The sequence below is a fragment of the Oncorhynchus gorbuscha genome, linkage group LG21 (genome assembly GCF_021184085.1).
Source record: "Oncorhynchus gorbuscha isolate QuinsamMale2020 ecotype Even-year linkage group LG21, OgorEven_v1.0, whole genome shotgun sequence".
NCBI classification, from domain to species: domain Eukaryota; kingdom Metazoa; phylum Chordata; class Actinopteri; order Salmoniformes; family Salmonidae; genus Oncorhynchus; species Oncorhynchus gorbuscha.
In genome coordinates this window covers 17,389,112-17,404,170 of record NC_060193.1, presented here as the reverse complement: position 1 = coordinate 17,404,170, position 15,059 = coordinate 17,389,112, and the positions used below count along the sequence as shown (strand labels likewise).

Genomic DNA, 15,059 nt, shown 5'->3' with positions numbered 1-15,059 from the left:
AAAACCTACAGGACGGAGGCTCTCCAGGAACAGTATCAAAAACCTACAGGAGGGCGGCTCTCCAGGAACAGTATCAAAAACCTAGAGGAGGGAGGCTCTCCAGGAACAGTATCAAAAACCTACAGGAGGGGGGCTCTCCAGGAACAGTATCAAAAACCTACAGGAGGCTCTCCAGGAACAGTATCAAAAACCTACAGGAGGGAGGCTCTCCAGGAACAGTATCAAAAACCTACAGGAGGGAGGCTCTCCAGGAACAGTATCAAAAACCTACAGGATGGAGGCTCTCCAGGAACAGTATCAAAAACCTACAGGAGGGGGCCTCTCCAGGAACAGTATCAAAAGGAAAAGGATAAATAAATTCATATTCCTTATATTAAGCAACCCAGACGGCACCATTTTATTTTTCACAGATAGCCAGGGGCACACGCCAACACTCAGACATCAAACAATGGATGTGTTTAGTGAGTCCTAATCAAAAAGGGGACAATCACACTCTCAGAAGCAGACAAAGAGTGTGATGTGTCCGAACTCAAAAAGATGTTGCATAAAACATATTTTTTTATATCATTTTTTATTATTTTCACTGCATTAGGGACAACATACACAGACGATACAACTTTCTCCAGTGTGTAGGTACAAATCCTTTTGATTCAAGACAGCATTTGTAGGGAACACAGGTGAGCAACCGATGCACAGCAGGTGCTTCTAATCAGTCTGCCAGATCAGAGGCAGTAGGGAGGAACAAGAATGTCCTCTTGATAAGTGCGTGAATTATACTTTTTCTGTTCTGCTAAGCATTCAAAATGTAACAAGCTAATTTTGGCAGTCAGAGAAAATGTATAGAGTAAGTATATTATTTTCTTTAGTAATGTCTTGAAGTAAAGTTGTCAAATATAATAGTAAAGTACAGATACTTTCCACCACTGATAAAAACTATTGAGCCACTGACATGCGCTTCTTTCTGCGTTGGATGGCCATAATGATCTGTTCCAGGATCCTGTCTCTGTTGTTCCTCATGTTGGCCTGGGCCTTCTCCAGGAGGTGGTCAATCTCCGGCGCACCGTAGTGAAGCAGGAATGTTTTGTACTTCTCCCTCTCCTTCTTAATCTCGTCCTCGTCTAGGAAGAGAACAGAACAATGTACATGTCTTACATCAGCTGGCTTGTGCTCAGATGGGAGGGGTGGACATATTTGAGGTGTGTCCTTAAGAAAATGTTCAGCAATGTAACAAAGTCATGACCTTTCAAATAAGTTACATTTTGTTAGCTACGCTATAAAAACCGAATAGCATATCATTACAGCACTATGTAACAGATATGTCAGTTACCCACTGTAATGTTAGTTGGCTACTAATACATCAAACGTTCATTATATTTACTAACTGCCCAACGTTTATTGACTTGATTATTCACGTCATTCAAAAGCTTAGCTAAGTGGTATAGTGTTGCAGGTGTGTTCGTAAATTCGTTCTGGCTATCTACTCCGATTTCTGAGCACTCTCATCTGACAATACCAGAGCACAGAATGAATACATTTACGAACGCTCAACACCCATTGAATGTGGCCAGTGTCAGTAAACGTTGGCAAAAAAAAGCGCAATTAAATTGTTCCGAGAGCGAAACTCTCTGAATTTACAAACGGACAAGCTGACAACTCCCTGACACTCCAGATTGAATTTACAAACAAACCCAAAGTCTAGCTACTGATTTGTTATGCTAACAAGCTAACAAGCGGTTGCATAGCAACAGCATCAACTTCTGGTCGACATGCGAAGCGATAGTACACTCAACTGAAAGGATCCCGTTAATTTACAGTATGCTAAATTAAACTAATAGTATATACACGTTAAGTATGTAGTATACAGTAGGTTAGTATGGGTATTCGAACACAGCTTCTGTGTTTTTATACTTTTCAGGTCACTTCGTAAGTGGCTGAATCTCACCGGATAAATCATCTGAGGGAGGGAAACAGCGCCCCCCTGTGTCAGTATGTGTAGCTCATGCATCTGATGCTGCCTGGACCCAAAGAGTATAACATGTTGCAGCAGTAGCATTTGATTGAGTGATGCCAGCAAGCATTTTGGACTTCCTTTATCGTTGTTTTAAATAATTATCCTTTCAGCATTGAGCTGATCTCAACATTGGGTTATCCTAGTGTAACAGTATAACTTTAGACCGTCCCCTCGCCCATACCCGGGCGCGAACCGGGACCCTCTGCACACATCAACAACAGTCACCCACGAAGCATCGTTACCCATCGCTCCACAAAAGCCGCGGCCCTTGCAGAGCAAGGGGAACCACTACCTCAAGGTCTCAAAGCAAGTGACGTCACCGATTGAAACGCTATTTAGCGCGCACCACCGCTAACTAGCTAGCTATTTCACATCCGTTACACTAGTGCAGCAAAACGCACCCCAAGAGAGGCCAGTTTGGATATACACCAATCAAATCCTTTCCTAAACAAAACGTCATTTTCAGAAAAACGTTAGTTTCTGGTCTGCTTGTGTTGATGTCCTGCAGTAGCTTGCTTGCTAAATAGTCCCTTTCCTAAGCCATGGATGGAGATGGGGTTTTGACTTAATTCTCTCTACAGGCCAAGGATTCTGATGCCGATTCTGAGGTTGAGGTTCAATAGACTTGTTTCTGTGTTTACAAACATTCCCACACCAGGGCGAGGTGTGCAACCTGGTGTCAGAACAAGGGGGAGTTCTTATAGAACGCCAGCAAGAAAAGACTCTACATGTTGCTTATGAGTGCATTTCACACTACTTTTGGATTATAATTGTATTTTAAGGTTTGTATGAATGTCCTGCTATTTCAATGATCGTTAGCATTCTAGATAACTGCTGCATCGAAAATAGTTATTTTGCAAAGATCACAACCAAATATAATCTTAGCAACTGTTCAAGCAAGAATCAAAACATCATTGTAAGCATATGAGAACCCAAAAAAGTTATTTTCTTTAGAAGTAATAAAAACAAATCTATGCTGTTTAATGGGTGAAGATGGCGATGGGTTACGCACTGCCACCAAGAGTCACACGCATCTGTAGGGTCTATATGAAGTCTAGTAGTCTCATGTTAACTAGCTAGCTAATTTAGCTGGGTCATGGTTGCCCATGCAAGGAAGTTAGGCAAGCATGAATTTTAGCTAGATGGCCTATGACAACAAAAACTAAAAGCCATAGACCGTTATGTCAACATGAAAGAGACGAGGATGGCATTGGTGTTCAACTAGTCTACAAGTAGGGTGAGTCAACATTTTCCATTTGACTTGTTCACGCATACACACAGAGAAATTATTACCATGGACAGCCATGTGATATTTAGCAACATTGGACTAAATTGTTTTTGGTATCTTTAAGTTTGTTTAGATTTACCATTGTGTTTTGTGGGAACCACAGGAAGAGTAGCTGTAGCAAATGTGGCTCCTGATAAACAATACTAATGCCATCATAAAATGCAGACAGTTGGTGCAGATATACAGGAAAAAGACATGACACAGAGAAAAACTAAGTCAGAAAAGGGCGTAGTCAGAGAGACAAGGATAACAGACAGAGAGACACTGACTACTATGATGACTACCACACACCATGGCAGTTCTGCAGGTTGAACAGGGGCATGTGCATGACGGTGGGCTCTTCAGGGTGTTGCCCCTCAAAAACGTAGCAGCCCATAGGATGGTCTTTCTCCTCCCTCACACTCTCCTTCACTGGGGGAAAGGGAAGCTTCAGCTCATCCGCGTACTTTTTGGCACTAAACACAGTCTGTGAGGAGCAGGATCAGTTGTATGGTTATGTCAATGTCCTTCTCCAAACCAGCCCTTAGTACCTAATTCCTAGGCACTACTTCCTTCTCACTAGGCCCTACTCCCTAAGCCAGGAGTGTCACTCAGTCCAGGGAGGACCGAGTGGCTGCATGTTTTTGGTTTTTCAATGAAGACCTAGACAACCAGGTGAGGGTACTTCCTTACTAATTAGTGACCATTCATCAATCTAGTACAAGGGTGGAGTGAAAACCCACAGACACTCCCTCCATGGAATGAGTTTGACACATGCCCTAGTCACTACTCCCTAGAGAGTGAGCAAGAGAGGGGGGAGAGAGAGAGGGTCACTACTACCTAGAGAGTGAGCAAGAGAGGGGGGAGAGAGAGAGGGTCACTACTCCCTAGAGAGTGAGCAAGAGAGGGGGGAGAGAGAGAGGGTCACTACTCCCTAGAGAGTGAGCAAGAGAGGGGGGAGAGAGAGAGGGTCACTACTACTTAGAGAGCACACAAAAGAGAGTTAGGGTCACTACTACCTAGAGAGTGAGCAAGAGAGGGGAGAAAGAGAGGGTCACTACTACCGAGAGAGCACACAAAAGAGAGTTAGGGTCACTACTACCTAGAGAGTGAGCAAGAGAGGGGAGAGAGAGAGGGTCACTACTACCTAGAGAGCACACAAGAGAGGGGGGAGAGAGAGATAGGGTCACTACTACCTAGAGAGTGTGTGTGTGAGCGAGAGAGAGAGGGTCACTACTACCTAGAGAGCACATTAGAGGGGAGAGAGAGAGAGAGTCACATCTACCTAAAGAGCACATTAGAGGGGAGAGAGAGAGAGAGTCACATCTACCTAAAGAGCACATTAGAGGGGAGAGAGAGAGAGGGTCACTACTACCTAGGCACTTCATATTCTTCTGAAAGGCTTGAATAGGAATACATGTGTGCGTGTGTGTGTTTGCCTCAAATGGGTCTTCTTCGCTGAAGTCCAAGGAGATGATGAGGTCGACCTTCCTCGAAGTGCGCAGGACGGAAGGGTAGGGAGAGTTGATCTTTAATGCAGCGTCTACCAGGTGAATTTTCTCTTTGAGTCGCATGCTCTCCGGAACTCTAGCATCTGGGAAGATGGAGATGGAGAGGTAAATCGAAAGGAGGGGTAGAGAGTGAGGGGGGTGTAGAGTGAGACGGGGGTAGAGAGCGAGTGAGCACTTAGCTAGAGTGGGGGGGGTTAGAGCGGGGGAGGGAGGTTAGAGAGCGAGCGGGGGAGGGAGGTTAGAGAGCGAGGGTAGAGGCGAGTGGGCGAGGGAGGGTAGAGAGCGAGCGGGGGAGGGAGGGTAGAGAGCGAGCGAGGGGAGGGTAGAGAGAACGAGCAGGCGGGGGAGGGTAGAGAGGGCGAGCAGGCGGGGGAGGGTAGAGAGAAGGAGCAGGCGGGGGGAGGGTAGAGAGAACGAGCAGGCGGGGGAGGGTAGAGAGAACGAGCAGGTGGGGGAGGGTAGAGAGAACGAGCAGGCGGGGAGGGTAGAGAGAATGAGCAGGCGGGGGAGGGTAGAGAGAATGAGCAGGTGGGGGAGGGTAGAGAGAACGAGCAGGTGGGGGAGGGTAGAGAGAACAAGCAGGCGGGGAGGGTAGAGAGAATGAGCAGGCGGGGGAGGGTAGAGAGAACGAGCAGGCGGGGGAGGGTAGAGAGGGCGAGCAGGCGGGGGGGAGGGTAGAGAGAAGGAGCAGGCGGGGGAGGGTAGAGAGAACGAGCAGGCGGGGGAGGGTAGAGAGAACGAGCAGGTGGGGGAGGGTAGAGAGAACGAGCAGGCGGGGAGGGTAGAGAGAATGAGCAGGCGGGGGAGGGTAGAGAGAATGAGCAGGTGGGGGAGGGTAGAGAGAACGAGCAGGTGGGGGAGGGTAGAGAGAACAAGCAGGCGGGGAGGGTAGAGAGAATGAGCAGGCGGGGGAGGGTAGAGAGAATGAGCAGGCGGGGGAGGGTAGAGAGAATGAGCAGGCGGGGGAGGGTAGAGAGAATGAGCAGGCGGGGGAGGGTAGAGAGAATGAGCAGGCGGGGGAGGGTAGAGAGAATGAGCAGGCCGGGGAGGGTAGAGAGAATGAGCAGGCGGGGGAGGGTAGAGAGAACGAGCAGGCGGGTGAGGGTCGAGAGAACATGCGAGCGGGGGAGGGTAGAGAGAACGAGCGAGCGGGGGAGGGTAGAGAGGGCGAGCAGGGGAGGGTAGAAAAAGCGAGCAGGGGTAGAGAGAGAGAGTGAGCGAGCGGGGGATGAGAGAGTGCGAGAAGAGAGAACCAAGAAAGTTGCTATTTTGGAGGGAAACATAAGATCCTGATGACTGATACTAGTTATGCTAACATGTAAGGAAGAGGTCTGATGTTACTGTACCTTGGACCTTAAAGAGGAAGTTGGATGTGGTTCCCCATTCCCATGTTTTGACCAGAGGGGAAATGTTCTGTAGAATCCACCAGCCTGGAGGAGACACACACACCAATATCAAATTATTCATATCAACTGGTCAAAAATAATCTCAGTGATGGAGAGAGCATGTATTCTGTATCCTTCTTTTAAGGGAACACCCACACACACACACACAACCTCCATAGTAATCATACTGGACAGAAAGGTAATAAAAAAAACATTACCATCAAAGATCCAGCAGTTTGTTATTGACAAATTAACCGTCTGTGCTGTAGTCATCATATACTTTGATTCATCTGCAGAGGCTAAAACAAGAAAGATGACCTCATGGTCTGGCATGTATCACACGGTTTGAAAAAGCACGTGATAAAAATGAAGCTTCAGACATCATTGATGTTGTACTTTTGATCAAATAATACACACATCGGCACACTGCTTCAAAGTTAGCTGCTTAGAGACTTCGACACATGCCTCAGAGCTCCAGTATGAAACATAACATCACTAGTTAAGGTTAGGCATTAACTTTGAGTGGTTAGGATTAGGATTAGGCATTAACGTTGAGAGATTAGGATTAGGTATTATCTTGGAGTGGCTTGGATAAGGGTAAATTGAAGGTACTATCAAAAATGTGCATGAGCAACAAGAATTAGCAAACAAAAACACTTAAAGGACTTTTGTCAAAATTGACTCGATGCTGAGTTGAACTCCTGAATTTAAGGATTCAAGTCATTGTCGTACGCCCGCTCACATACCCCAATCTACCCAGAAAGACAATCTTCCATTTGCATCCCTCTGCCGGTTATTGTCTGATACATGCGTGCACACACACTTAGCCAGTAACCACTATACCCTACAGCAGGAACACGTATCCTATAAGGGACTGGGCGGCTGGACATTTTTTATTTAACTTTTATTTAACAAGGCAAGTCAGTTAAGAACAAATTCTTATTTTCAATGACAGCCTAGGAACAGTGGGTTAACTGCCTTGTTCAGGGGCAGATGAACAGATTTGTACTTTGTCAGCTCGGGGATTGGAACTTGCAACATTCCAGTTACTAGTCCAATGCTCTAACCACTAGGTTACCCTGCCGCCCAATGACATGATGCTGAACCACAGGGGGCTGGTGGTGGGAGAAATTGGATCATGGGTTCACTGTAATGGATGGAATGGATTGAGAAATCGTACCAAACACGTGTTTGAGATGTGTTTGATAGCGTTCATGATGCCATTCCCAAGCAGTACAATAACCTGTCCTCTGATTTCTCCCTCCACCAGCCTCCCCTATTGGAGCTGTACTAGATACAGATGTCCACTGTTTATAACTACCTAGTACCATATACCCTCTTACACTAAGACCATATTACCACATAACCATACTGCATTTTACATCCAGGTCCCCAAACCTTCTGTAAAAACTCAGCTCCAAGGCATCAGGTCAGTGAACTAACATGGTCTTGAGTCATGAAGGCAAAGTCAGGTAATATGATGTTGGTGTCTAATGCCTCTAAGTATAAAAGCACTACATAGTGCTACCTACCTATAAAGGGCTCTTCAGTGATAACCCGTTTGGGTTTCATGTAGAACCCTATTAAGTTCTATGTAGAACCATTTCCACAGAATGTTATACATGGAATTTAATGGGGTTCGACAGTACATGGAACCCATAAAGGTTCTTCAAAAGTGTTCTCCCAGTCAGCCAGACCAAAAATATTTTTGGAACCGCTGTAGTTGAACGGGCTAACCTGGTGTTGGAGTAATAAAATGCCTTTGTTACCATTGCAGGTGCAGCGTTTGTCCTTCCAGTCTTTTGCCCAGCTGTCTGGGGAGAGGATGAGCTCCAGACTGACTGTCTCTATGAACTTCTTTCTCTCCACCAGGCTGGTTCTCTTCCAGCTCTCAGGGTCCATGTTCCACAGCATCTCGCCCTTACTGCTCACATGACCTAGAGTCATTATACACATTATCACTAGGGTCATGATTATGGTGTCTTTGTGCACATGTGTGTGTATAAGTGTGTGCCTCACCTTCCAGTATTTGTCCCAGTGTGGCGATGACTTCCTTTGTCTTCAGTGGATCTGGATCATCAGCGTACTTGATCAGCTCAGACACACACCTCACCACTTGGGAGGGCACACACTCACACACCTTTACCTTCCCGCTTCTCTCAACCATATTCATGTTCTCTTTCAACATCATGCTCTCGTGCCCTGCAGAACAGAACAGGTTGGTCACGTGTAGCAGAGAGGATTTGGAAACACAACCTCCTCTCATGATGAGGTAACCCTGTCTGAGATGTAAATCTCAAGTGTCGTCCTTGGTTTTGAGGATGTCCTCTTGGCCTATTCCATTCCAGCCATTACAATGAGCCTGACCTCCTATAGCTCCTCCCGCCAGCGTCCTCTGGTCCATCTCCCATCACCGGCTAGAATGTGGTTTTACCCAATCAGCATTCAGGATTAGACCCACCCATTATAAAATGTCTACTATTGTCCTGTAGTTTTTTTTACTACTGTCATGTCGTTTGTCTATTATACAACGGGTGGGTCTAATCATGATTGCTGATTGGTTAAAACCACATTCCAGCCAGGGTCTATTCCACAAATTACCACCGGCTAAATCCATAACATTAAAATGCCTATTTACTCTGTTCCATCTGACTGCACAGTCCACTGTCTCATCAGCCCAGCCAGACACTTAATAAACTTGATCTCCACTATAAAAGTTTAGTTTTCAATAGCAGAGATTTGTATAAACCTCGCTGTCTGTCTCTTTGACTTTTTCAACTTTGTTTCAATATTCAATCTCCAGCTGTCCCATAGTAATGAACATGTTGGGTGTCGGGACGAGACTGACAGGCAGACAGTGTTTCCCCGCCAGTCTAAATCATGAACCTATTTTCATTGATATATACATTCCGTTTGAAGTGATTGTGTTAGCTGTGGGATGTATCCCAAAATAATTATCTTCGATTATAGTCACAGCCTTGGAGACTAAAGACATTTGGCTTGTCTCCAAAAATCCTCACAAACTTTTACAGATGCACAATCGAGAGCATCTTGTCAGGCTGTATCACCGCCTAGTACAGCAACTGCACCGCCCTGAACCGCAAGGCTCTCCAGAGGGTAGTGCGGTCTGCACAACGCATCACCGGGGGCAAACTACCTGCCCTCCAGGACACCTACACCACCCGATGTCACAGGAAGGCCAAAAAGATTATCAAGGACAAAAACCACCCGAGCCACTGCCTGTTCACCCCTCTATCATCCAGAAGGCGAGGTCAGTACAGGTGCATCAAAGCTGGGACCGAGAGACAACACATCTATCACTAACATAAAGCCTGCTGCCAAAATACAGACTCAAATCACTGGCAACTTTAATAAATGGATGTAATAAAGGTATCAATAGTCACTTTAAATAATGCCACTTTAATAATGTATACATATCCTACATTACTCATCTCATATGTATATACTGTATTTCATACCATCTATTGCATCTTGCCTCTGCCGCATGGACATCGCTCATCCATATATTTATATGTACATATTCTTATTCCATCCCTTTACATTTGTATGTATAAGGTAGTCGTTGTGATTTTGTTAGATTACTTGTTAGATAATACTGCACTGTCAGAACTAGAAGCACAATCATTTCGCTACACTCGCATTAACATCTGCTAACCATGTGCATGTGACAAATAACATTTGATTTGATCTAAAAACATAGCTGTCACTAGAAAACAGCTTAAACAAATGCAAATGCAGCTACTTTTCTGTTACTTTTTGATTAGACTGTAAGTTCGCTGTAGTCGGCTAGCTAGCAAGGAAGAGATAGGATATTTCACAGCCAGTATGGCAATGGAACATTTAGAACGAACGACTGGGTCGCATTCATAGATACAGAAGAAAAAGACTGAACGACTGGGTCACATTCATAGATAAAGAAGAAAAATACTGAACAACTGGGTCGCGCTCATAGATACAGAACAAAAAGACTGAACGACTGGGTCGCGTCTTTAGCAACTGAACCTATCGAATGACCGACCAACCTGCCACCCCCTGACCTTAGAGAACCTTTTATTCTCTAATGTGGTTAGGTCGGGGTGTGACTAGGGTGGGTACTCTAGTTTTTGTATTTCTATGTTGGCCTGGTATGGTTCCAAATCAGAGGCATCTGTCTATTGTTGTCTCTGATTGGATCATTTTTAGGCAGCCGTTTCCCACTGGGTTTTTGTGTAGTGACTGTTCTGTTTGTTTTTGGTGAGTTTCATTTAATGAAACATGTGGAACTCTACGCACGCTGCGCCTTGGTCCATTTATTCCAATGACCGTGACACAACCGGCTTGGGTAGAAACCCTAGAATTGGGTTGGGACTATATCTTCTGGAAGGATGAAATAGTATGAATAAATTCATCAAATTAAATTTGTTAATTAAAATATGTCAATCATTTTTTGAATATGTTGGTAACCCGTTGTGATAATGGCTTCGACTTTGTCTCGAGTCGAGCAACACCCAAAGACCGGCTTCTAGGTATTGTCGTGTAGTTTATTGTCTAGTATTGTCCTGTAGATTATTGTCTAGTATTGTCCTGTAGTTTATTGTCTAGTATTGTCCTGTAGATTATTGTCTAGTATTGTCCTGTAGTTTATTGTCTAGTATTGTCCTGTAGATTATTGTCTAGTATTGTCCTGTAGTTTATTGTCTAGTATTGTCCTGTAGATTATTGTCTAGTATTGTCCTGTAGTTTATTGTCTAGTACTGTCCTGTAGTTTATTGTCTAGAAATGTCCAGTAGATTATTGTCTAGTATTGTCCTGTAGATTATTGTCTAGTATTGTCCTGTAGTTCATTGTTTAGTATTGTCCTGTAGGTTATTGTCTAGTATTGTCCTGTAGTTTATTGTCTAGTATTGTCCTGTAGGTTATTGTCTAGTATTGTCCTGTAGGTTATTGTCTAGTATTGTCCTGTAGTTTATTGTCTAGTATTGTCCTGTAGGTTATTGTCTAGTATTGTCATGTAGTTTATGGTCTAGTATTGTCCTGTAGGTTATTGTCTAGTATTGTCCTGTAGTTTATGGTCTAGTATTGTCCTGTAGGTTATTGTCTAGTATTGTTAGGTATGTTATTGTTTAGTATTGTCCTGTAGTTTATGGTCTAGTATTGTCCTGTAGGTTATTGTCTAGTATTGTCCTGTAGGTTATTGTCTAGTATTGTCCTGTAGGTTATTGTCTAGTATTGTCCTGTAGGTTATTGTCTAGTATTGTCCTGTAGGTTATTGTCTAGTATTGTCCTGTAGGTTATTGTCTAGTATTGTCCTATAGATTATTGTCTAGTATTGTCCTATAGATTATTGTCTAGTATTGTTTGGTATGTTATTGTTTAGTATTGTCTAGTATTGTCCTATAGATTATTGTCTAGTATTGTCCTGTAGGTTATTGTCTAGTATTGTTTGGTATGTTATTGTTTAGTATTGTCTAGTATTGTCCTATAGATTATTGTCTAGTATTGTTTGGTATGTTATTGTTTAGTATTGTCTAGTATTGTCCTATAGATTATTGTCTAGTATTGTCCTGTAGGTTATTGTCTAGTATTGTCCTGTAGATTATTGTCTAGTATTGTCTATAGATTATTGTCTAGTATTGTTTGTATGTTATTGTTTATTGTCTAGTATTGTCCTGTAGTTTATTGTCTAGTATTGTCCTGTAGTTTATGGTCTAGTATTGTCCTGTAGGTTATTGTCTAGTATTGTCCTGTAGTTTATTGTCTAGTATTGTCCTGTAGGTTATTGTCTAGTATTGTCCTGTAGTTTATTGTCTAGTATTGTCCTGTAGGTTATTGTCTAGTATTGTCCTGTAGTTTATTGTCTAGTATTGTCCTGTAGGTTATTGTCTAGTATTGTTAGGTATTTATTGTCTAGTATTGTCCTGTAGGTTATTGTCTAGTATTGTCCTGTAGTTTATGGTCTAGTATTGTTTGTAGGTTATTGTCTAGTATTGTCCTGTAGTTTATGGTCTAGTATTGTCCTGTAGTTTATGGTCTAGTATTGTCCTGTAGTTTATTGTCTAGTATTGTCCTGTAGTTTATTGTCTAGTATTGTTTGTAGTTATTGTCTAGTATTGTCCTGTAGGATTATTGTCTAGTATTGTCCTGTAGTTATTGTTTAGTATTGTCCTGTAGGTTATTGTCTAGTATTGTTTAGATTATTGTGTCCTGTAGTTATTGTTTAGTATTGTCCTGTAGTTTATTGTTTAGTATTGTCCTGTAGGTTATTGTCTAGTATTGTCCTGTAGGTTATTGTCTAGTATTGTCATGTAGTTTATTGTCTAGTATTGTCCTGTAGATTATTGTCTAGTATTGTCCTGTAGTTATTGTTAGTATTGTCCTGTAGGTTATTGTCTAGTATTGTCCTGTAGTTTATTGTCTAGTATTGTCCTGTAGTTTATTGTCTAGTATTGTCCTGTAGTTTATTGTCTAGTATTGTCCTGTAGGTTATTGTCTAGTATTGTCCTGTAGGTTATTGTCTAGTATTGTCCTGTAGTTTATTGTCTAGTATTGTCTGTAGGTTATTGTCTAGTATTGTCATGTAGTTTATTGTCTAGTATTGTCCTGTAGTTTATTGTCTAGTATTGTCCTGTATGTTATTGTTAGTATTGTCCTGTAGTTTATGGTCTAGTATTGTCCTGTAGGTTATGGTCTAGTATTGTCCTGTAGGTTATTGTCTAGTATTGTCCTGTAGGTTATTGTCTAGTATTGTCCTGTAGTTTATGGTCTAGTATTGTTTGGTATGTTATTGTCTAGTATTGTCCTAGTAGTGTTATATTGTCCTATAGATTATTGTCTAGTATTGTTTGGTATGTTATTGTTTAGTATTGTCTAGTATTGTCCTATAGTTTATGGTCTAGTATTGTCCTGTAGTTTATGGTCTAGTATTGTCCTGTAGTTTATTGTCTAGTATTGTCCTGTAGTTTATTGTCTAGTATTGTTTGGTATGTTATTGTCTAGTATTGTCCTATAGATTATTGTCTAGTATTGTCCTGTAGGTTATTGTCTAGTATTGTCCTGTAGGTTATTGTCTAGTATTGTCCTGTAGTTTATTGTCTAGTATTGTCCTGTAGGTTATTGTCTAGTATTGTCATGTAGTTTATGGTCTAGTATTGTCCTGTAGGTTATTGTCTAGTATTGTCATGTAGTTTATGGTCTAGTATTGTCCTGTAGGTTATTGTCTAGTATTGTCATGTAGTTTATGGTCTAGTATTGTCCTGTAGGTTATTGTCTAGTATTGTTAGGTATGTTATTGTTTAGTATTGTCCTGTAGTTTATGGTCTAGTATTGTCCTGTAGGTTATTGTCTAGTATTGTTTGGTATGTTATTGTCTAGTATTGTCCTATAGTTTATGGTCTAGTATTGTCCTGTAGTTTATGGTCTAGTATTGTCCTGTAGTTTATTGTCTAGTATTGTCCTGTAGTTTATTGTCTAGTATTGTTTGGTATGTTATTGTCTAGTATTGTCCTATAGATTATTGTCTAGTATTGTCCTGTAGGTTATTGTCTAGTATTGTCCTGTAGGTTATTGTCTAGTATTGTTTGGTATGTTATTGTTTAGTATTGTCCTGTAGTTTATTGTCTAGTCTTGTCCTGTAGGTTATTGTCTAGTATTGTCCTGTAGGTTATTGTCTAGTATTGTCATGTAGTTTATTGTCTAGTATTGTCCTGTAGTTTATTGTCTAGTATTGTCTGGTATGTTATTGTCTATTATTGTCCTGTTGGTTATTGTCTAGTATTGTTCTGTAGTTTATTGTCTAGTATTGTTTGGTATGTTATTGTTTTGTATTGTCCTGTAGTTTATGGTCTAGTATTGTGCTTTGGTTTATTGTCTAGTATTGTCCAGTAGGTTATTGTCTAGTATTGTCCAGTAGTTTATTGTCTAGTATTGTCCTGTAGTTTATTGTCTAGTATTGTCCTGTAGTTTATTGTCTAGTATTGTCTGGTATGTTATTGTCTAGTATTGCGCTTTGGTTTATTGTCTAGTATTGTCCTGTAGTTTATTGTCTAGTATTGTCCTGTAGGATATTGTCTAGTATTGTCCTGTAGTTTATTGTCTAGTATTGTCCTCTAGTTTATTGTCTAGTATTGTCCTCTAGTTTATTGTCTAGTATTGTCATGTAGTTTATTGTTTAGTATTGTCCTGTAGTTTATTGTCTAGTATTGTCTGGTATGTTATTGTTTAGTATAGTCATGTAGTTTATGGTCTAGTATTGTCCTGTAGTTTATTGTTTAGTATTGTCCTGTAGTTTATTGTCTAGTATTGTCTGGTATGTTATTGTTTAGTATTGTCCTGTAGGTTATTGTCTAGTATTGTCCTGTAGGTTATGGTCTATTATTGTCCTGTAGGTAATTGTCTAATATTGTCCACTACTTTATTGTCTAGTATTGTCATGTAGTTAATTGTCTAGTATTATCCACTACTTTATTGTCTAGTATTGTCCACTACTTTATTGTCTGGTATTGTCATGTAGTTAATTGTCTAGTATTATCCACTACTTTATTGTCTAGTATTATCCACTACTTTATTGTCTAGTATTGTCCACTACTTTATTGTCTAGTATTATCCACTACTTTATTGTCTAGTATTGTCCACTACTTTATTGTCTAGTATTGTCCACTACTTTATTGTCTAGTATTGTCCACTACTTTATTGTCTAGTATTATCCACTACTTTATTGTCTAGTATTGTCCACTACTTTATTGTCTAGTATTGTCATGTAGTTAATTGTCTAGTATTATCCACTACTTTATTGTCTAGTATTATCCACTACTTTATTGTCTAATATTGTCCACTACTTTATTGTCTAGTATTGTCCACTACTTTATTGTCTGGTATTGTCCACTACT

The 15,059-nt window shown here is 41.5% G+C and overlaps 1 protein-coding gene across 2 annotated transcripts; it reads right to left on the bottom strand.

Moving 5' to 3' along the window:
• Positions 1–368: 368 nt before the first annotated feature.
• On the bottom strand, positions 369–8,589 carry LOC124008098 (cytosolic phospholipase A2 gamma-like). 2 transcript variants are annotated; one of them, XM_046319072.1, is made up of 7 exons: positions 8,194–8,589; positions 7,944–8,111; positions 6,393–6,473; positions 6,136–6,219; positions 4,718–4,872; positions 3,591–3,765; positions 369–1,118 (listed from the first exon to the last, which is right to left on the bottom strand). In XM_046319072.1, exons 1-7 carry the CDS (start codon positions 8,438–8,440, stop codon positions 934–936), a joined length of 1,095 nt encoding a protein of 364 aa, XP_046175028.1. In that variant the 5' UTR covers positions 8,441–8,589; the 3' UTR covers positions 369–933. The 2 variants fall into 2 exon arrangements, with proteins under 2 accessions (XP_046175028.1, XP_046175029.1); XM_046319073.1 differs by lacking the exon at positions 6,393–6,473 and having other exon boundaries at positions 8,194–8,574.
• Positions 8,590–15,059: the final 6,470 nt, after the last annotated feature.

Excerpts from the sequence above, each read along its gene's own strand:
- LOC124008098 (XM_046319072.1), bottom strand. The coding sequence starts at position 8,440 with ATGAGAGGAGGTTGTGTTTCCAAATCCTCTCTGCTACACGTGACCAAC. Across the intron at positions 6,220-6,392 it reads AAACTGCTGGATCTTTGATG|GCTGGTGGATTCTACAGAAC; the intron begins GTAATGTTTTTT and ends TGTCTCCTCCAG. Across the intron at positions 3,766-4,717 it reads GCGAAGAAGACCCATTTGAG|ACTGTGTTTAGTGCCAAAAA; the intron begins GCAAACACACAC and ends TGCTCCTCACAG.